Raw genomic sequence first — 21,680 nt, forward strand, 5'->3', positions numbered from 1 at the left:
CATTCAGAAATATGGGAGTAACTGATGGAGAAGCAAAACATACAGCCATTCTTACGGTCACAAGTTCTGGTGTGCAAAGGCACGACTTTATCAAGAACTGAACTTTTACCTCTGAGCTCAAGCCTCTGTGTTCACATGGTGGCAGGGAGAAAAATATTAATATGAAGCACTACAGCTCTTTTGAACACTCACTGAATTTGAGGTAAATAAGCCCAAGGGGGCCTGTGTCTCCAGCCCCAGCATCAAAGCAGGGGTAGCCAGTCCATCTTTGAGTCCCTTTGCTGGTGTCTGCTATTGATAGAAGTTGTCATCCATTCTCTGAGCATGGGCTAGGCGTGACTATAGATCCAGGGAGCGTACAGGCTACATCTGCTTCTCAGTCCCACCTCAACTTACCGACATCACTGATCCTTCCAGACTCAGCCACACCATCCAGCTGGTTCCTCCTACGGGGAGATCTGCAGCATCTCCGTTCTCATCACAATAATTCTGTGGTTTCATTCTCTAGTACGTCTAGTAGATAATAGGCAGCCAATGAATATATGAGCTAAAGGACACCGGGGCATCCTGCTCTGCCCTTTCTCCATCCATCACATCCTGCCATCCTTCTCCCTGCTAACACCCATGACAGCAGTGCCTAAGCTACCCTCACCTGATCAACAGATGGACCCTGTCCAGTGAAGAGAACTTAGAGTTCCAGATGGTCAAAAAGTAAAACATTTCTCCTTTGTTACTATCAGGTTTTATTTTGAGAGGCGAATGAAAGAACATCTGTTTATTTCCTCCAGCTGTCAAAAGACACCTAAACAATAGGTACTGTTATTATTTTACAGAAAAAAAAATCAAGACTTCAAGAGTTTAACTCCGCCGGAGTTACTTTATCACTTTATGAAGTGATAAAGACAGGATTTAAACCTCAGCACTTCTGACTCAGCAGTTGGAACTCTTAACCCCTCTATTTTATATTAAACTAGTATCTTTCTGTGTGTTGTTTCTTTCAGATTTGATGATAATGGCTACGTTAAAGACGTTGGAGCAAATTTCATAGTGTGGGAAATACATGGCAGGGATGACTATAGCTTTAATAATACTATGGCACAGGTATGGCATCTTTGGATTTAACCAGAATTTAGCATGCAACTAGACAATGTCTTTCTGTTTTAAATTTATAAATAAGCAATCTAAGGCAAATAGAATAAGGCAGCAGTGGGTAGGAAAAAAAATCACCTCTAGATTAAATTATATGGCTACTCAAATTCATTTATGAAAAAAGGAAGTTGTTGTCACATAAGACAGACGTAAAGGGGTCAGAAAAAATAAAATAACATTTATAGTAGGATGACGCAACTCTGAGTCTTCTTTTCTCTCCAAACAGTATTCGGTGTTTGAGTATTTATGGGTCTGCCTTTGGCTTTAGGACATGTATCACTTTTGCACTAAGTCAAATGGACACTCTGGGCTTCGTCTCACTTGACTTCTCGGCATCATTTGACCCTGCTGACTTTGACTTCAATGTCCCTACACTCTGCTGATTTCCTTCCACCCTCCATGACGGGTTGCTCTTGGCTTCCTTGGTGAATCTCCCTTATTCTACCCTTTCACTTTGTAGGCCACAGCAAAGTGTTCTCACCACTCCCAGTCAACACATTTCCCCTCCCTGTGTGGGCCTTTCTGCCCTGAGGACCTCCTGTCGTGATGGAGCCTCCCTAGAAGTTACCAGCACTGATTTCTAATATTCCCCATAGATTTCACTCGGAAAACAACAACAACAACAACAACAAAAAAACAGGGATGGCTCTTTCCAAAGTAATGTTCTTATCTACCAGACACCTTAATTATCCGGAAGTATAACCCACCTAGATGGCAGCCAAGAGAACTGAGTTCCACCTGCCGCTCCCCAGAGTATTGCAAGAATTCCTTCTTTTGTTTTTTGTTTTTGTTTTTGTTTTTTTAAGAGTCTCGCTCTGTTGCCCAGGCTGGAGTGCAGTGGTACAATCTCAGCACACTGCAACCTCTGCCTCCTGGGCTCAAGCGATTCTCCTGCCTCAGCCTCTTGAGTAGCTGGGACTACAGGCACATGCCACTACACCTGGCTGATTTTTGTGTTTTTAGTGGAGATAGGGTTTCACCATGTTACCCAGGCTGGTTTCGAACTCCTGATCTCAATTGATCCACTGGCCTCGGCCTCCCAAAGTACTGGGGTTGCAGGCGTGAGCCACTGTGCCTAGCAATTGTTTTTCAATTATGTAACCAAATGCATCCATCCCACCACACATTCCATCTATACTTGTTCAGCACCTAGTATGTAAGTTCTGTCTGCTTCCTCTGCACAGTCTCATCCCTATACTATTGTATCCGTCTTCTCCCTTGGTCCAGACTCCCATCACTCTCTTCCTTCTCAAACCTTTCCATTATGCCTCAAGGTTAAGTGCTGTAGATCCTTCTTCAATAAAAGTGCCTCAGAGGATAACCCTTTTCCTACAGTTCTATCGAACCAAGAGTACTCTTTCTCTCACCCCATATACTTAAGGGTGAGATTTGGGGTTGATGTTCTCCCTCATCCATAGTATCATTCCTGCACTTGACCTTAGCCAAAGGCCACTAAGAGATATTGTATCACTTCCAGGTCATTGTCTCTTTGCTGTAAGTATAACTCCATTTGTTTGAGGCTCCTGCCATTCAGTCGACATCTATGCCATCCCTACTTACTGGTACCATACACTCAGAACTGGATCACTTTTCCTCCTGCCCTGAAAACAATCGCCATTGACTTCTGAATTCTGCCCTCCATCCTACGGGGGTATGGCTGGGAAAGTTTCTAAACAGAGACTACATTTCCCAGATGCATTTGCATCTAGGTGGGGCCATATGACTGGTTCTCATGGCTGGAATATGAGCAGAAGTCATAGGTGTTACTTCCAGATGAAGTGCCTAAGAAGGAATCACGTGAACCTTCACGCCTTCCATCGTACCTTACATCAGTGTATTATACCAACAAGCAAGGCTGACGTAGATGAGAGCTGGAATGCAAGGGGCCACTAGACATTTTTAAAAGCCTTGGTTCCTAATTCACAGCTTTGAGGAGAGGCACCGTCCGAACCATCTAACCAAGGACATCTGCATTGGGCTGTATGTGATCAAGAGTTAAACTTGTTGGCTGGGCACGGTAGCTCACGCCTATAATCCCAACACTTTGGGAGGCCAAGGCAGGCTGATCACAAGGTCAGGAGTTCGAGACCAGCCTGACCAACATGGTGAAACCCCATCTCTACTAAAAATACAAAAATTAGCTGGGCATGCTGGCACACACCTGTAATCCCAGCTACTCTGGAGGCTGAGACAGGAGAATCGCTTGAACCTGGGAGACGGAGGTTGCAGTGAGCTGAGATCGTGCCACTGCACTCCAGTCTGGGTGACAGAGTGAGACTCCGTCTAAAATAATAATAATAATAATTTTTTTAAAAAAGAATTTGTATTCTGTAAATCTCCTGAGAGTTGGGGTTTATTATTGCAGCATGTAGAGACTATCTTGACTAATAACTAATATAGCAGCCCCCATTAAAACTACATTTAAGGATGGGGGCATGGTGGCTCACACCTATAATCCCAGCACTTTGGGAGGTTGAAGGGGGACAATCGCTTGAGCCTAGGAGTTTGAGACTAGCCTGGGCAACATAGTGGAACCCTTTCTCCACACACACACAAATTTTGAATTAGCCTGGTGTAGTGGTGCACACCTATAGTCCCAGCTCCTCAGGAGGTTGAGATGGGAGGATCGCTTGAGCCCAGGAGGTCAAGGCTGCAGTCAGCTGTGATCATGCCACTGCATTCCATCCTGGGTGACAGGGCAAGATCCTGTCTCAAAAAAAAAAAAAAAAAAAAAAAAATATTGCATTTCAGTTCAAACAGTTTACCCTCTGGCCTCAACCCCCAATCCTTTAGCTCTCTCATTGTTATTCACACTGCTCCAGGCTCCTACTTTGTCTCACACAACCTGGCCATCTGCTGTATTGAACCCTCTGCTTTCTCCTTCTCTCTCTCATGTTTCCTCCCTCCCCTTCCTATCCAGCGTGAGCTCCATAGTTCAGTTCTCCAGCACCATCTTGCCAATACCGATTTCTCTGTATCTCTATCTATATCTCATTTTTCCCAGTATTATTTCTGCTTGCTGTCACGGCAGCTTGAAACACCCATCTTTCTGCTTTATCCATGCCTGTAGCTGAGTTGCTCAATTCCTATCTTGGAGCTGAAACTTTCAGAAAAAAATTACAGCACTTCAGGAGGCTGAGGCAGGCAATCACTTGAGGTCAACTCCAAGACCAGCCTGGCCAACATGGTGAAACCCCGTCTCTACTAAAAATACAAAAATTAGCCAAGTGTGGTAGCATGTACCTGTAGTCCTAGCTACTCAGGAGGCTGAGGCAGGAGAATCACTTGAACCCAGGAAGTGGAGGTTGCTATCAGCTGAGATCGTACCACTGCACTCCAGCCTGGGCAACCAGAGCAAGGTTCCGTCTCTAAACAAATAAATAAATAAATAAATCTTAGAAAATTATGAAGAGATAGAAACATCCTTCACCTATTGAAATATAGATACAAAAAATTTTAGCAAAGATTGTATTTAATGGTAAAAATTTGAAAACTTTCACTTGGAAATCAGGAACAAAACAAGGAACTAAACAAGGGTGGCCGTTGACACCACTTCTTTTTTGTTGTTGTTGTTTTGTTTTGTTTTAGAGACAGAGTCTAACTCTGTCACCCAGGCTGGAGTGCAGTGGTGTAATCTTGGCTCACTGCAACCTCTGCCTCCCAGGTTCAAGCGATTCTCCTGCCTCAGCCTCCCGAGTAGCCGGGGTTACAGGCGCACGCCACCACACCCAGCTAATTATTGTATGTTTAGTAGAGGTGGGGTTTCACTGTGTTGGCCAGGCTGGTCTCAAACTCCTGACCTCTGGTGTTATCACCACTTCTATGCAACACTATTCCTGAAGATCTTTGTAATAAGAAAAAAATAATAAAAACAAATAAAAGGTATAAGGATGGGAAAGAAAAACATAAAACTGTCATATTCACAGATGACACAACTGTTCATGTGAAACAATTAGAATTAATAAGTGAGTTTAGAAATTCTCCCAGCCAAGTACATGCCTGTAATCCCAACACTTTGGGAGGCTGAGGCAGGAAGATGGCTTGAGGCCAGGAGTTCGAGGCCAGCCATGGCAACATAGCGAAGCTCCATCTCTACAAAAATTTAAAAACTAAAAGTTAGCCAGGCATGCTGGCACATGCCTGTAGTCCTAGGTACTCGAGAGGCTGAGGCAGGAGGATCACTTGATCCCAGGAGCTCGAGGCTGCAAGTGAGCTATGATCTTCCCTGCACTGCAGCCTATGCAACAGACTGAGACTCTGTCTCAAAACAAAATTCTCTCAACACAAGATCAATATACAAAAAATCAATTGTCAATAATTCCTCTGTTTACCAGCCAACACTTAAATAATAAAAGTTTTAAAAATACAAAATTTTCAATAGCAACAAAACATTAAATACTTAGGAACAAGTTGATGTGAAAACTTCTACCTACCCACATATATATGCGATCTTTTGACAGAGTGGTTGTCTACATGAAGCACAGACATGGAAGTCAATGATTGAACTGAACAAGCACCTCCCCCTAGAAGAAGTCTGGGGACCTGAGGTAAGAGACACATTGCCTTGCAAATTGTTTATTTGGAATAACTAATCTGGCATTTTGCTATTAACAAAAACTTGATGGAAACATTTTGGATTTAAATTTGTTTGGGTAAACGAAATCCTATTTTTATATTGTATCGTGGTATATTTAAAATGCTTCATCTTAATTTCTATTTGATCTTTTGTTGGTTCTGTGTTGCTATTTTAATTTTCACTGCTGTAAATATGTGTTTGCAGATTATTAAATATCTGTTAAACATGTGAAAGCATCAAGAGTGAGTCTTTTTAAAGACTACCTAGCTCCCTTACTTCCTCAGGTCTTTACTGAAAAGTCAAGTCGTCGATGAGGACTTCCCTGGCCACCATATGGAAAAACTTAACCCTCACTTTCATGAAAGCCCATATTTGTCCCTCCCTATTTTCTCTCCTTTTTTTTTTTTTTTTTTTTTTTTGAGACGGAGTCGCTCTCTGTTGCCTAGGCTGCTAGGCTGGAGTGCAGTGGCACAATCTCAGCTCACTGCAAGCTCTGCCTCCTGGTTTCAAGCAATTCTCCTGCCTCAGCCTCCCGAGTAGCTGGAACTACAGGCATGTGCCACCACCGCCAGCTAATTTTTGTGTTTTTAGTAGAGACGGGGTTTCACCGTGTTGGCCAGGCTGGTTTCAACTCCTGACCTCAAGTGATCCACCTGCCTCAGCCTCCCAAAGTGCTGGGATTACAGGCTTGAGTCACCACGCCCAGCCTCCCTCCCCTATTTTATTTAATATCATTAGCATTTATAACTATGACACATTACATAGCCTACTTTCAAAAATCTTATTTATTTTCTAGCTCCCTTACTAGAATGTAAGCTCCATGAGGGAAATTTTGTTTTGTTCACTGCATCTAATGCATTGTAGGCGCTCATTAAATATTTGTGGACCAAAGTAATTCATTATAGATCATATACCTGTTATAAAGAGTACTTTTCTACTATTTAAAAATCATAAAGGGGCCAGGCACGGTGGCTCACACCTGTAATCCTAACACTTTCGGAGGCCAAGGCGGGTGGATCACTTGAGCCCAGGAGTTCAAGACCAGTCTGGGCAACATGGTAAGACCCCATCTCTACAAAAATTTTTAAAAAAGAAAAAATAGCTGGGCACGGTGGTGCATGCCTGTAGTTCCAGCTACTCAGGAAGCTGAGGTGGGAGGATCACTTGAGCCCCGGTGGCTGAGGTTGCAGTGAGCCATGATCACACCTCTGCATTCCAGCCGGGGTTACACAGTGAGACCTTGTCTCAAAAAAGAAAAAAAAAAAAGATCAAATCAAAAAATAAAAATCATAAGGAATTAAACTGGTAATTAAATCAGTTAAAAGAAAACTTATCCTCCTAATTTTTCATTGAAGGATTGAAGGACATCCATGGGTCTGGAGTTAGGGATAGGTATAAATGATAGGTGAGGATGATATCCCCATATCTTACAAAAGGCACCTAAATATTCTAAGGTTCTGCCGAAATAACATACTCCAAAGAAGCAGTGAGCTCATTGGGTAACTGACAACCATGAAGCCTGCCTCAATCGGTATGATATGGTACAATGGTTCTCAAACTTGAGCATACATCAGAATCGCCAAGAGATCTTGTTAAAATAGATGGCTGGGTCCCGCTCCCAGAGTTTCTAATTCAGCAGGTCTTGGGTGGGGCCCAAAAATTTGCACCTTGATGATACTGATATGCTGATGTGGGGACTATGTTTAAGAACAATTGAAATAGTAGCGTACAGTCTAGAAAGACTGTAGAGTGCCCACACCAGGCCCTACATATTCGATTCTACTGCGTGAGAAACTTAAAGCTCACCACTGAAAGGGTGAATTCAGTCTGAAGTCTGAATATAACAGAAAGCAGGTACCTGCAAAGACTAGTTATGTCCTCGTGAATAAGGCCACTCTTACTGATGGGTGTCATTGTTACATTGTATCTTAACTCAACATGACAATCAGGGCTGCTTTCTTCCTGAAACATAGACCTGAAATGAAATAGAAAGCCTTCCAGTTATTGGAGCTACACTGATTGCTACATAGTCCTTCTGATTCTAGAAGGATGAATGACACCTACATTTAAAAAAAAACCAGGGAAGTAGCTCTGGGGACTGTAAATTCTTAGGGAAAACACTGAAGGACTCATAAGCAAAAGTGGCATTTTCACAGTTCTCCTGGTAAGGTTGGAGGTTGAGAAGGAAAGTGAGAATGTGGGTACTGAGTGCTTGTCTACATCCACACAATACAGAATCAGATTTGAGTTTCTTGAAGTGGCTGAAGATACTAGACAGGAAAGTCCTTGGCTAAAAAGGCTAAAAATTGTGTATAATGCATGAGGCTAGGGGAGATTTATTTTTTCTTTTCCTTTTTTTTTTTTTTTTTTTTTTTTTGAGACAGAGTTTCACTCTTGTTGCCCAGGCTAGAGTGCAATGGCACAATCTCAGCTCACTGCAACCTCCGCCTCCCAGGTTCAAGCAATTCTCCTGCCTCAGCCTCCCAAGTAGCCGGGATTACAGGGATGTGCCACCACGCCTGGCTAATTTTGTATTTTTAGTAAAGTCAGGGTTTCACCGTGTTGGTCAGGCTGGTCTCGAACTCCTGACCTCAGGTGATCCACCCACCTCAGCCTCCCAAAGTGGTGCTGGGATTTACAGGCATGAGCCACCATGCCCAGCCAAGAGATTTGTTTTCTAAGAGGCTGGGTGGTTTGATCAAGAGGGCTTTCACATGAAAAAAGAAGGGGGAAAAAACAATAATGGCAAGGGAGGGGGGAGTTTTAATAATGTAACAGGAAATATCAGGCAGTGATATCTTTCTGGTAGTGACACAGAAAAAGAAGCAAGAGTCAGCAGGTATCATCATTCACGTTAGGAAATAACGAAATAGGAAACAATGTAAATATTCCTGCATGTCTATATACAAAAATATATAATGACACAAGGCTACTAAGTCTTTGCTAGCAATGCTTTGTTGTATGATATATGCACAGCATCTGAACATATTTGGAATATACCACGTCCTTTTCCAATTAAGTTCATGGACCTATGTATTAACTAACTTGGTAGGACAAGTTTCACAGTTTATTTTTGACCTGGAAGAACGCTTCACCAAAAAATATAAGGTATTTTTTATTTTCAAGTGGGGATACATTAAAAATGGGTCTTTTACTTATTTTTCATTAACCCAACATATTGTTTCATAAAAGTGCTACAGACCACAATGGCAGAATGGTAGACAAAGGCAAGAAATGCTAGAAGAAACAGATTTTTCAGAAAGCAATGTCAAAATGATTTTTGGAGTTTATCGAGACATATAGTAATATTTTTAAATTAAATATAAGCAAGAGTTTTAGGGATGCCACTTATGATTAAAATGTAATTATAGAATAATTCACCTACATAAAATAAAATGACCTGCTAAGAAGGGAAATAGAGGAATTTTCAGTGAGAAGGAAATATTCAGCCTTTATCTCTCCCCTTAGAATAACTAGTCCGGTCTGTGTCCATCGAGGCGTCTGTTCCTAAGTTCCCACTCCTGACCTGGCTTTTTATCAAACGAAGGATGCAGTGGCCTGTACACAAGAATCCTTCAAAGATCCTTCCCTGGATGATTAGTCAGTTCTGGTAGTGTGTTCTGAATTTTTGTCCCTTCCAAAACTCATGTTAAAATTCCATCTCCAATGCGGCAGCACTGAGAGGGGGAGCCTTGAAGAGGTGATTGGATGATGAAGGCAGAGCCCCCATACATGGATTAATCCATTCACAGATTCATGGATTAACGGGACAATGGACTCGTGGGTTTCATGGGAGTGGGACTGGCAGTTTTATAAGAACAGGAAGAGAGACCCGAGCTGTCATGCTCCACCCCTTGCCATGTGATGTCCTGTGACACTTTGGGACTGTGCAGAGTCCCCACTAAGAAGATGGCCCTCAGATGCAACCCTTTAACCTTGGACTTCTCAGCCTCCTTGGAAAGGCATGAATTCCTTTTCCTTATAAATTACTCCGTTTCAGGTATTGTTATAAGCAACAGAAAACAAACTAACACACAGTGAAAGCCTCCTCAGCTCAGCACAGGTTGCTTAAGCTGTGTTCCTGGAGCTTCTGCACCTGGCACCACCCTGGACGTGAGTCAATCTACTGAGTCTCTCCCCTGCTGCCTGGGGGTTTCCTTCCCGGAAAGATGCCACAGACAGGGCAGGTATGGCAACATGGGCACACAACACATTTAGATTCTTTATAATGACTCTAACTGAAGCCAGAGGATCTATGACAAGTCTGTTTTCTCCGAAAATTCCTTGACAGTACAGGTCCATACAACTCTATGCACAACAAAACTCTGTCCGTCTTGTGATCTCCTCCTTTGCTTTTTATACAAATACCTTCCAGACTTTTCCCAGAGGTCTGTCAAAGTAGAGCTGGACACATGTGTTCCCTGTCCCTGGTTACTATTTACTTCCTCTGCTCTTTCATATCACAGTTCCATTAACCCGAGGAGGGAACCCACAGCCAAGGCAACCAGCCAGGGGCGTACACACAGCCGAGTATCAGGTGGGCCTTCTGCTCCATTTAGTCAGACTGGGCTTTTGGCTCCACTCATACTTGCGGTTACCAGAATATAAATGGTAAGCCACCTTCTCCTCCTAATCCTTTTTCTTATTTTTAAAATTAATTTTTTATTTCCATTTTTACCATGTAATATATGCATGTAAAACTCCTCATCTTGATGGCCTGTGCATATTACTCTGAACTCAGTCGTGTCACATGTTAACATTTTTTTCTGGAATGCATTTTAGCCTAAAATTTTATTACTCACAACAATTGTCCTTCAACCTGGCTGGGGCACTGGCACTCTGATGAACAACCTCTAAACATTCCTCTCATTGTTGCAGCCCTCATTATTAATTCATATTCCTGGGAGAGAACTTGGATTGGTAGAGCTGTCCCGCCACCAACTCAGTTATGTCCTGGGGTTGGGAGCAAAAGAATCTGTGCCTGTCAGCTTCTGGAATGAAAGGTGGGGACTTGGAATTACCCTCACTCTGATGATATCCAAGAGGAATCAGCATTCTATTAAAAATGATGATGGACTCTGGACAGACAGAAAAAAAAGACAAATATCCACAAACATTGCTCTCAGGAAGAGGTGCTACTGGAATTCTTTAATTAAAGTTATACTGTTAAATTAGCTACAGACTTTGATGACAATTTCATCTCCTAGAATAAATGAAGAATACAGTCATACATCACTTCACAATGGGAACATGTTCTGAGAAATGCTTCGTTAGGCAATTCTGTTATTATGCAAACATCATAGAGGGTACTTACACAAATGTAGGCGGTGTAGCCTACTATATAACTAGGCTATGATAGAGCCTGTTGCTCCCAGGCTGCAAACATGAACAGCATGTTACTATACTGAATAATGTCAGGAAATGGTAAGTATTTGTGCAATAGGAATTTTTCAGCTCCATTGTAATCTTATGGGACCACTATTGTATATGTGTTCTGTCAGTGACCAAAACATTGCTATGCAGTACACGACTGTAATTGATTATTGGAATGGAAGTAATAGTATGTAGGATATGTCTGTATCCTCACATTTCATGATATCCAGGTAAGTAAGGGCAGGCCTAATCAGAATTGTACCTCGCATCTGAATAAAACAGTTTTCAAAAATTTCAGGCCAAGTATTGTGGCTCATACCTGTAATCCCAGCACTTTGGGAGGCTGAGGTGGGAGGATTGCTTAAGTCCAGAAGTTCGAGAGAAATCTGGGCAACATAGGGAGACGCCCATCTCCTTTAAAAAAAAAAAAAAAAAAGGGCCGGGCGCGGTGGCTCAAGCCTGTAATCCCAGCACTTTGGGAGGCTGAGACGGGCGGATCACGAGGTCAGGAGATTGAGACCATCCTGGCTAACACGGTGAAACCCCGTCTCTACTAAAAAATACAAAAAAACTAGCCGGGCGAGGTGGCGGGCGCCTGTAGTCCCAGCACTTTGGGAGGCCGAGGCGGGCGGATCACGAGGTCAGGAGATTGAGACCATCCTGGCTAGTACGGTGAAACCCCGTCTCTACTAAAAAATACAAAAAAACTAGCCGGGCGAGGTGGCGGGCGCCTGTAGTCCCAGCTACTCGGGAGGCTGAGGCAGGAGAATGGCGTGAACTGGGGAGGTGGAGCTTGCAGTGAGCTGAGATCCGGCCACTGCACTCCAGCCTGGGCGACAGAGCGAGACTCCATCTCAAAATAAATAAATAAATAAATAAATAAATAAATAAATAAATAAATAAATAAGGTAAAAAATTAGCCAAGCATGGTGGCACATGCCTATAGTCCCAGCTTCTAGGGAGGCTGAGGCAGGAAGATTGCTTGAGCCTGGGAGATCGAAGCTTCAGTGAGCTGTGACTGTACCACTGCACTCCAGCCTGGGTGACAGAGCGAGACTCCATCCCTAAAAACAAAACAAAACACACATTAATTCAGTAAATGTATCTTGACTACTGTGTGCCAGACTGAGGATACAGCAGTATGCAGTAAGCTTCCCTCTAGAGCTTATCGTTATTGCCATCTAATCATGATAACATTTTCATCCACGGAGTTGCCCTGAGGAAGTCTCTTTGAGACTACGCAAGAGCTGATTCATCACAAAGCTCTATTGACTAGGAAGTTGTTTGTGAAGGAGGAATGTTTCAAGATATGCAGAAAAAAGAAAAATACCATTGTCTTAGTACATGTTGTACTGCTATAACAGAATGCCAGAGGCTGGGCAATCTATAATAAATAGAAATTGATTGGTTCATGATTCTGGAGGGTGGGAAGTCCAAGATCAAGGGGCTGGCATCTGGTGAGGGCCTTCTTGCTGCATCATCAGATGGCAGAAGGCAAAAGGAGAGAGAGGGTGAGGGCGAGTGAGAGGCCAGGCAAGGGGGCCTGAACTCATCCTTTTATAAGCAACCCCCTCCACGATAACGGCATTAACTCATTGATGAAGGTAGCGCCCCTGTGAGCCAAACCCCTGGTAGGACCCTTTAGACCTCACTTCCCATCTCAACTTTTGGGATCAAGTTTCCAACACGTGAGCTTTGAGGGATGCATCCAAACCATGCAACCTTGAAGGATGTTGATAGACAAAAGCTCAGACACATCCAAAGTAATGGCCTTGTAAGGTTTCCTGTTTCCTTCAAATGAGAAGCTTTCAGAGAACAAGAATGGTAGAGGAAGAGTCCTTTAAGTAGGATGTGAAAACATATAGGATCTAAAAGAACCCAGAAGCAATGCCATGTAATAGTAGGATCAGGTATCTGCAAGTTTTAATAATCATTTGCTTTCATTGTGTTTGTTTTAACAGAGGAACCTTTAAAAATACAGGCTTGTTTCATCTGTGTTTTTTAAAAGGCAGGCAGGAGAGAGTTTGTATCCTGAGACCCGTAGAAAGACATGGTAATGGTAATGGGGTTCAATGAAAATCCTAGGGGAAGATAAAAACCCAAGGATGTACTATCTTGACTGTTGTGTCTGTACCTTGTGATCAAAATTGTTTCTGTCCCCAGTTAAGCATCTTTGGAGCATTTTGTATTTTGTCGATTTAGGAAAATGATATGCTTACATTCTCAACACTCTAATTTAATTGTTTATAAATACATTTGCTTCACTAAGCATCACTTTTTATCAAATTTTAACCCAGTGTAGCTCTTAAAGGGCTATATAGAGCACTGCAGTGGCAAAATAGAAGGGAATAACCATTATATCTCTAAATAATTTTTCAAGAGAAGTGAGACTGTAATTTTGCTTATCAGAGTCATAAAATGACCTTCACATTTCTGTCTTTGTTTCTTGCTCAGAACTATATACACTGTTTTTCTTATGCTATGGGAAAACCAGGAGACTTAAATCAACCATACGAGATTATCAACAGTTCTAATGGTAACCATATATTTTGGCCCCTGGGCCATTCTGGAATGTATGTATTTCGTGTGAAGATCCTGGATCCAAACTATAGGTGAATATATGTGTCACTGTAATAGTGTTAGCATTAGTTCTTCAAAATGAAATCTTCATTTTTTTAATTTGATGCATCCTATACATTCAATCATTGTTATTCTTGTTATTTACATATTTGCTTTTTCATTTTGTAGCAATCACATGAAACATTCTATGTGGGTAGAAGATTTTATGTTAAGTGTTAATTAAATTAATCAATTTACAATTACATTCTAAGGACTTTCCTGGGTTCAGTTGCCATGAAAGATCCAAATATAAGCACAGTCTCATCCTTCAAGGTATTTACAATTAAGCTGCCTGGAGAAGGAGGAGTGGGGTAGAGGGGTGCACATAAAAGCCAAGGAAAGTTAACTCAGAGCAAAATACAGGAGATATTTTTCAAATATAATTATTTGCATTATTGACAGGCACAATAGTAATTCAGAGATGGGAAAGAGTAATGCTATTTTGAGCAGTAAAAGAAAACTTTCTGGAGAACACAGAACATCAGTAGAATTTACATGGCCAGAAGACTGGGACAGACGCTTCCAGTGAAAGAAATCACACTAATAACGGAATGCAGCTAACTGTTAGCAAAAGGTTAGCATATTGTCTACGGCTTGTGGAGTCGCAAAGGAAGGCAGAAAGTGCCCTGAATGAGGAAGGTGGAAAACAAAGGAGGGAGACAAACTTACAACAATTCATAATATTTAAGTAAATTTCAGCCCATGTCCTAGACACCTTCATTAGTGTCTTCACAAGGAAAGCGGTGTGATGAAAGCATAGTTCAAGAGAAATTAGCCTGAGAATAGCATAAAGAATGGTACGGAAGAAAAACAGGCCAGGCGCGGTGGCTCACATCTGTAATCCCAGCACTTTGGGAGGCCACGGTGGGAGGATCACCTGAGGTTGGGAGTTCGAGACTAGCTTGATCAACATGGAGAAACACTGTCTCCACTAAAATACAAAATTAGCCAGGCATGGTGGCGCATGCCTGTAATCCCAGCTACTCGGAAGGCTGAAGCAGGAGAATCGCTTGAGCCCGGGAGCCACAGGTTGCGGTGAGCTGAGATTGCACCATTGCACTCCAGGCTAGGCAACAAGAGCGAAACTCCCTCTCAAAAAAAAATAAAAATAAAATAAAAGTAAAAATAAACTCTACATGGATAATGGAGAAGAGTGACGTCAACAAGGAAAGAGGTCAAAGGAAGGCCTAGTGGCAATAAGAATGGAAAGAAGGGAAAAAAAGAGTCTGATGACGAGAGATTATATCAATCTAACGTGGCAAGTAAAGAAGGACTCGATATAGTTTCATGTTTTCTAGACCAGGTGATTAAAATAATGGTATTTCCTTTGAGCACAATAGGTAATGGGGTAGTTTTTCTTTGGGTGAGGTGTTGAGATAAGAGTTCTGAGTTTGAATTTGAGGGGACAGTGAGATATCTAAGTGAAGATGTCCTATCAACAGTTAAGATTTCTAATCTGGGCCCGGAGTGGAAAGGAAGAGCTGATGATAAAAAGTTAACAATACGGGGCCGGGCGTGGTGGCTCAAGCCTGTAATCCCAGCACTTTGGGAGGCCAAGAAGGGCGGATCACGAGGTCAGGAGATTGAGACCATCCTGGCTAACACAGTGAAACCCCGTCTCTACTAAAAAATACAAAAAACTAGCCGGGCGAGGTGGCGGCGCCTGTACTCCCAGCTACTCGGGAGGCTGAGGCAGGAGAATGGCATGAACCCGGGAGGCGGAGCTTGCAGTGAGCTGAGATCCGGCCACTGCACTCCAGCCTGGGCCACAGAGCGAGACTCCGTCTCAAAAAAAAAAAAATAAAATAAAATAAAAAAATAAAAAGTTAACAATACGGATGTAGGTACCTTCTATGGGGATTCGAGGAGCGTACAAAGGTTAGCTGACTGATTATAGAGAATGGAAGGGCTTTGGGGGACACCCACTGTTAAGGAATTTGGGGTGATGAGGCAGACCAGTGAGTTATTCAAATAAAAGAAAAATGAAGACAAAAATAGAAAGGTAATTTTTAAAAACGCAGTAAAACAGGATATTTAAAGGTGACTATCACTAACAGAGATGTCCCAAACATGTTCTAAAGTCATGATTATCAATGCAGGATTTGAAAAGAGGGTGTCTCAAAACTGGTTATTTCCACTATTAGCCTCTACTATTAGCCTCTAAGCTATTCAAAGACACCTTCAAAAGAAGGCTGGGAGTTCATGAGAAAGGCTGACAGAAAGGATTTCTTCCAGGAGACTTTTCCGAATGCCATGGGGACAAGAATCCTTCCCCACAAGTAAGAGGGGGCTTCAGAAAACTACTCAGGGAAACTAACATGGGCCTCCTGGTTTGGGGATGGGGGAACAAGTATTATGCCTAATTCTCATCTAGAAAGTTTAAAGGTAAGAGGATGCCTACAGGTGCACTGACAATAGGAGACATTAAATGGGGCTAAAAAACTGATATTTTATAATGATAGGAGGTATCATCCATAAGGAAGATAAAATGTTCATGAATTTTATGTACCCAACAAAAAGCCAGACAATACATGAGACTAAAACTATTAGAAACAGGGTAAGAATATGACAAAAACACAGTTTTATTAGGAGATTTTAATATATCTTTCTCAGAATTTGATAGATCAAGTAGTCATAAAATAGATAAGCAAGTGGAGAATGTGAATAAAATTATTAATTAACCCAAGTCAAGAGGTAAGTAAAGTGGAGTCTTGGTTTATCTAGGAATTAGGATCTAAAGTCAGTTTGTAAGGATAATATTGTATGTGGCCAAAATTACTTTTGATTTCTCATAAACGGTGTCATGCTAGAAACTGAAATAGCATCTCTCAGTGAGTCCAGTAGAGCCAGTAGTTCCACCAATATTTCAACAGATTACTGTTTCTTTCGTTTTGTCCCAGTTGAAATACTTGATCCACATTTTAAGCCATGTGGTAGAAAAAATGGGTGCTGTTTGTCTTTTAACACTAGAATCATCTTTGTTGTGTAAGATGTTCACATGTGAAAGGCTCAGCAGAACTAAGACCAACTATGAAAAGGGGAGATTCCAGTTTCCCATGTCTCATTCACTTCAGAATAGAAGCACATTGAGTGGGTAGTGGGGAGGATCTGCCGTATCTTACAATGCCTACAGAGCGCACACATTCTCTCCCAGTGCCTAGGGAGACACTGTAAGTTACAATAATCTTATGGTGAACCAAAAATAAAATTTTAACAAGTGAAAGAACATCATTTTATAGGCTACAATTCAGGCTAGAAACTAAAAAATATAAATAGCATTCTATTTCTTACAATATGACAGATACAGTGTTCAGGGAAAGCCTTTCCTGTACAGTACATTTAACACGCATACACCTTTTAAATGCATGGCCACATTGATGGGAAACTGAGGGAATTATCTGTAGGCCAGAAATTCCGAAAAAGTGCAAATTCATTACATCCTGTTGGAGTTATCTAAAGACACTCTATCCTCCCTAGGGTTATCTGCGTATCCCTGGTGACCTGGATCACAAGGCAATATGTAGGAGAAAGGAGAACAAGTGTGGGGCCCTAGCAGAGATAGAGAGTAGATCAAAGAACCTAAGGCTTTGAAGGGCAGAATCCTTAGGGAAGATGGCAAGGATACATGCCTGAATCGATCCTGGCTCCAGATTTAAAAAATAAAATAATTCCCTAAGAGTTTTAACTACAAATGTACACTGAATAGATTTCAGCCTGGATTTCATATTAGCTGACTGTCCAAAAAGAATAATCTAGCCACAAATTTAAAGTGGCCCCAGCCTATGAGTGCCTCCAATATGCTCAGCAGAAGCAAATGTATGCCCCCTCTGGAGGATTGTGCTTTAAGCTCAAGCCTCAGAAAATTCCCAAAGGAAAAGCACCAACCAACAAAACATAAGAGAAGAAATCATGAACAAGGGTCAACAGAAACAACAATCCACAAAACTAACCTACAAAGCTTCCAATATTGGGTTTATTACATACAGAATACAAAACACGTAAGCTTAAATGCTGAAATGTATTTACAAGAGAGCTCTGAAAGTACGATGAAAGAAGAAGAAACCATCCAAGGTGACCAGAAGACCTGGAAAGAAACAGAGAAAATTTCAAAAAAGGAAAATATAATCAACTTAACTAAAAACTCAATACACAGATTAAACCAAAGACTACATTCACGAAAAGAAAATTAGTCAATGGAAAGAACAAATGTCCTCGACCGTCCACATCCTCATTTACTTTTCCCAAACCTTCAACTTCCAAGTATCTCCACCTACCATAGTGTCATTAACCCTAAATAATCACAAATGTACTTATTAGCCCCCGAAAGAGAACACACTGAAGTGTCACAGCCAGTCCCAAGTCCAAAGTCTGAATGATGCCCAGGCCTCCTTTAATTCTGTCATGATCCTGCCTTCCTGTTCTGTACCCTGTGGCCTTTATGATGGCAGAGTTCCCACTACCAACACACCTTACATAAAAGACTAGGGGAAATGGGGGAAAGAAAGATCAGTTCAAATAGATGACAGCTAGGTAGAAAATAAGTACAGATACTGTATTCCTAGTATCTACATGTGATCATGAAGCTATAGTTAGTATGTTTTATTTTCTCCATTTTCTAACCTATGTTCACTGTGTCTTTAGCCAGTATTTCAGGTTTATCTCCTAGCAGAATAACCTTAATTTTCTGTGGGTTTTTGAGACAGGGTCTCACTCTGTCACCCAGACTGGAGTGCAGTGGCGCAATCTCAGTTCACTGCAACCTCCACCTCCTGGGTTCAAGAGATTCTCCTGCTTCAGCCTCCTAAGTAGCTGGGATTACAGACATGTGCCACCACGCCTGGCTAATTTTTGTATTGTTAGTAGAGACGAGGTTTCACCATGTTGGCCAGGCTGTCAATTTTCACTACTAAGGAATCTGAGCTCTTAGCAATCCCTATCTGTACATTCCTGGGGCCATAAGTGAAATCGTGAAATTCCACTCCCAGTTCCATCACTTGGTTCTTAGATTCCCATATTCTGGCTGTGGGAGAAACACCTCTAAATCTTACTCACTGACAAAAGTATTTACTTCGTCGAAAGAGAATTCCCCAACCTCACAGATAACCTTTCCTGCTAGCTTCACAGCTTTACAATATAATCATCCATACCAGAGCACTTCTGCGAGTAAAATAAAGCTTTATTAACATTTACACCCAAGCAGCAGGTGTAATACCAAAAGTATCCTAGGTAGCTAGTAATTATGGTTACCCTCATAATAAATAGCAGCCTTAAAAGTCCATGCTACTATTCTGTGAGGCCAGTGAATTACATGTATATCAGCCCTTTGCCTTTTTTTTTTTTTTTTTTTTTTTTTTTTTTTTTTTGAGACTGAGTCTTGCTCTGTCACCCAGGCTGAAGTGCAGTGCAGTGGCGTGTTTTCAGTTCACTGCAACCTCCACCTCCCGGATTCAAGCTATTCTCATGCCTCAGCCTCCCAAGTAGCTGAGACTACAGGCACCTGCCACCACGCCTGTTTATAATTTTTATATTTTTAGTATAGATGAGGTTTTGCCATGCTGGCCAGGCTGGTCTTGAACTCCTGACCTCGGGTGATCTGCCTACCTTGGCCTCCCAGAGTGCTAGGATTACAGGTGTGAGCCACCACCTCTCTGCCTTCTTTTGCTATAAAATGAGTTCCTTGGCTAGAAGCAATCTTGTGGGGATAACATGAAAATACATACGACACTCGTTATATCCCTGTGTGGTGTTGCACGCAGAGGCTTTGTAGAAAAGGCAAATTCAAATCCCAAAATTGTCACAGAAAGAATAAATCACTGTCCCCTCCATGCCATAATCAACCTGTCACCAGATGGCTGTCTGATACCTCTGGATTCATAAACACACAGAAGGCTTTGGTTGGTTGCTGCCACTGCCAAATACAGGCACACCCCAGAGATACTGTAGGTTTAGTTCCAGACCCCCGCAGTAAAGCGAGTCATGTGAATTTTTTGGTTTCCCAATGCGTACAAATCTTATGTTTACACTACACTGTAGCCTATTAAATGTGCAACAGCATTGCACATTGTCTAAAAAATATATAACTAGCTTAATTTTAAAAATACTTTATAGCTAAAAAATGCCAACAATCATCTGCGCTTTTAGCAAGTCATAATCTTTTTGTTGGTGGAAGGTCTTGCCTTAGTGTTGATGGATGCTGAATTGGGGTGGTGGTTGCTGAAGGTTGGGGTGGCTGTGGCAGTTTCTTAAAATAAGGCAACAGTGAGCTTTGCTGCAACTATTCCTTTCATGAAAGATTTCAATGTAGCATGCCATGCTGTTTGGCAGCATTTTACGCACAGTGGAACTTTCAAAACTGGAGTCAGTCCTCTCAAATCTTGCCACTGCTTTATCAACTAAATGTATGTAATATGATAAACACTTCGTTATTTCAACAGTATTTACAGCAACTTCACCGGGAGTAGATCTGATCTTAAGAAAGCAGTGCTGGGCGCGGTGGCTCACGCCTGTAATCCTAGCACTTTGGGAGGCACAGGCAGGTGGATCACTTGAAGTCAGGAGTTCGAGACCAGCCTGGATGGCGAAAATCCGTCTCTGCTAAAAATACCAAAAATTAGCCAGGTTTGGTGGTGGGTGCCTGTAATCCCAGCTACTTGGGAGGCTGAGGCAGGAGAATTGCTTGAACCCGGGAGGCAGCGGTTGCAGTGAGCCGAGATTGCGCCATTGCACTCTGGCCTGGGCGACAGAGCAAGAGTCCATCAAAGAAAAAGAAAAAAAAAAGAAAGAAACCACTTTCTTTGCTCATTTGTGAGAAGCAAAGCACTATCATCCATTCAAGTTTTATCATGACATTGCAGCAATTCAGTTCCATCTTCAGGCTCCACTTCTAATTCTACCTCTCTTGCTATTTCTGCCACATCGCAGTGATTTCCTCCACTGAAGTCTTGAGTCCCTCAAAGCCATCATGAGGGTTAGAGTCAACTTCTTCCAAACTCCTGCTAATGTTTATTAGGTAAAATTGATATTTTTACCTTCTCCCATGATCATGAATGTTCTCAGTGGCATTTAGAATGGTGAATACTTTCCAGGTTTTCAACTTATTTTGTCCAGATACATCAGAGGATTTACTATCCATGGCAGCTATAGACTTATGAGATGTCATTCTTAAATAGTAAGACTTGGAAGTCAAACTTACTCATTGATCATGGGCTGCGGAATGAATATTGTGTTAGCAGGTATGATAGGCATGAAAACAACATTGATCTCCTTGAACATCTCCATCTGAGCTCTTGGATGACCAGGTGCATTGTCAATGAGTAGTAATATTTTGTTTTTTGGGGGGTTTATTATTATTATTATTATTATTATTATTATTATTTAGACAGAATCTCGCTCTGTTGCCAGGCTGGAGTTCAGTGGCGCGATCTCGGCTCACTGCAAGCTTCACCTCCAGGGTTCAAGCGATTCTCCTGCCTCAGCCTCCCGAGTAGCTGGGACTACAGGCATGTGCCACCACACCCAGCTAATTTTTGTATTTTTAGTAGAGACGGGGTTTCACCATGTTGGCCAGGATGGTCTCGATCTCTTGACCTTGTGGTCCACCCGCCTTGGCCTTCCAAAGTGCTGGGATTACAGGCATGAGCCACCGCACCTGGCCTATTTTTTTTTTTTTTTTTTTTTTACTTTTTAAAATAAGAGAGAGGATCTGGTTCTGTTGCCCAATCTGGTTTCAAACTCCTGGGCTCAAGCAATCCTCCTGCCTCAGCCTCCCAAAGTGCTGGGATTACAGGTGTGAGTCACCATGCCCGGCCAAGTAGTAATATTTTGAGAGGAATCTTTTTTTTTTTTTTTTTTTTTTTTCTGAGAGTAGGTCTCAATAGTGGGCTTAAAATAGTGAGTAAAGCATTCTGTAAACAGACATGCTGTCATCCAGGCTTTGTTATTTTCCAGTTAAAGAGCCCAGGCA

General features: G+C 41.9%; 1 protein-coding gene across 4 annotated transcripts in view; it reads left to right on the plus strand.

The window, feature by feature from the left end:
• Positions 1–21,680, plus strand: part of CATSPERE (catsper channel auxiliary subunit epsilon) — a 162,151-nt gene that overhangs the window by 123,699 nt on the left and 16,772 nt on the right. For 3 of the 4 annotated variants that reach the window (XM_010353277.2, XM_010353279.2, XM_010353280.2), the window contains 3 exons: positions 1,002–1,101; positions 5,610–5,696; positions 13,553–13,710. In XM_010353277.2, coding sequence (XP_010351579.1) covers positions 1,002–1,101; positions 5,610–5,696; positions 13,553–13,710 — 345 coding nt within the window. The remainder of the gene's footprint in view (positions 1–1,001; positions 1,102–5,609; positions 5,697–13,552; positions 13,711–21,680) is intronic. The other variant, XM_010353278.2, reaches the window with a different exon arrangement.

The sequence above is a fragment of the Rhinopithecus roxellana genome, chromosome 8 (assembly GCF_007565055.1).
Source record: "Rhinopithecus roxellana isolate Shanxi Qingling chromosome 8, ASM756505v1, whole genome shotgun sequence".
Classification (NCBI taxonomy): Eukaryota; Metazoa; Chordata; class Mammalia; order Primates; family Cercopithecidae; genus Rhinopithecus; species Rhinopithecus roxellana.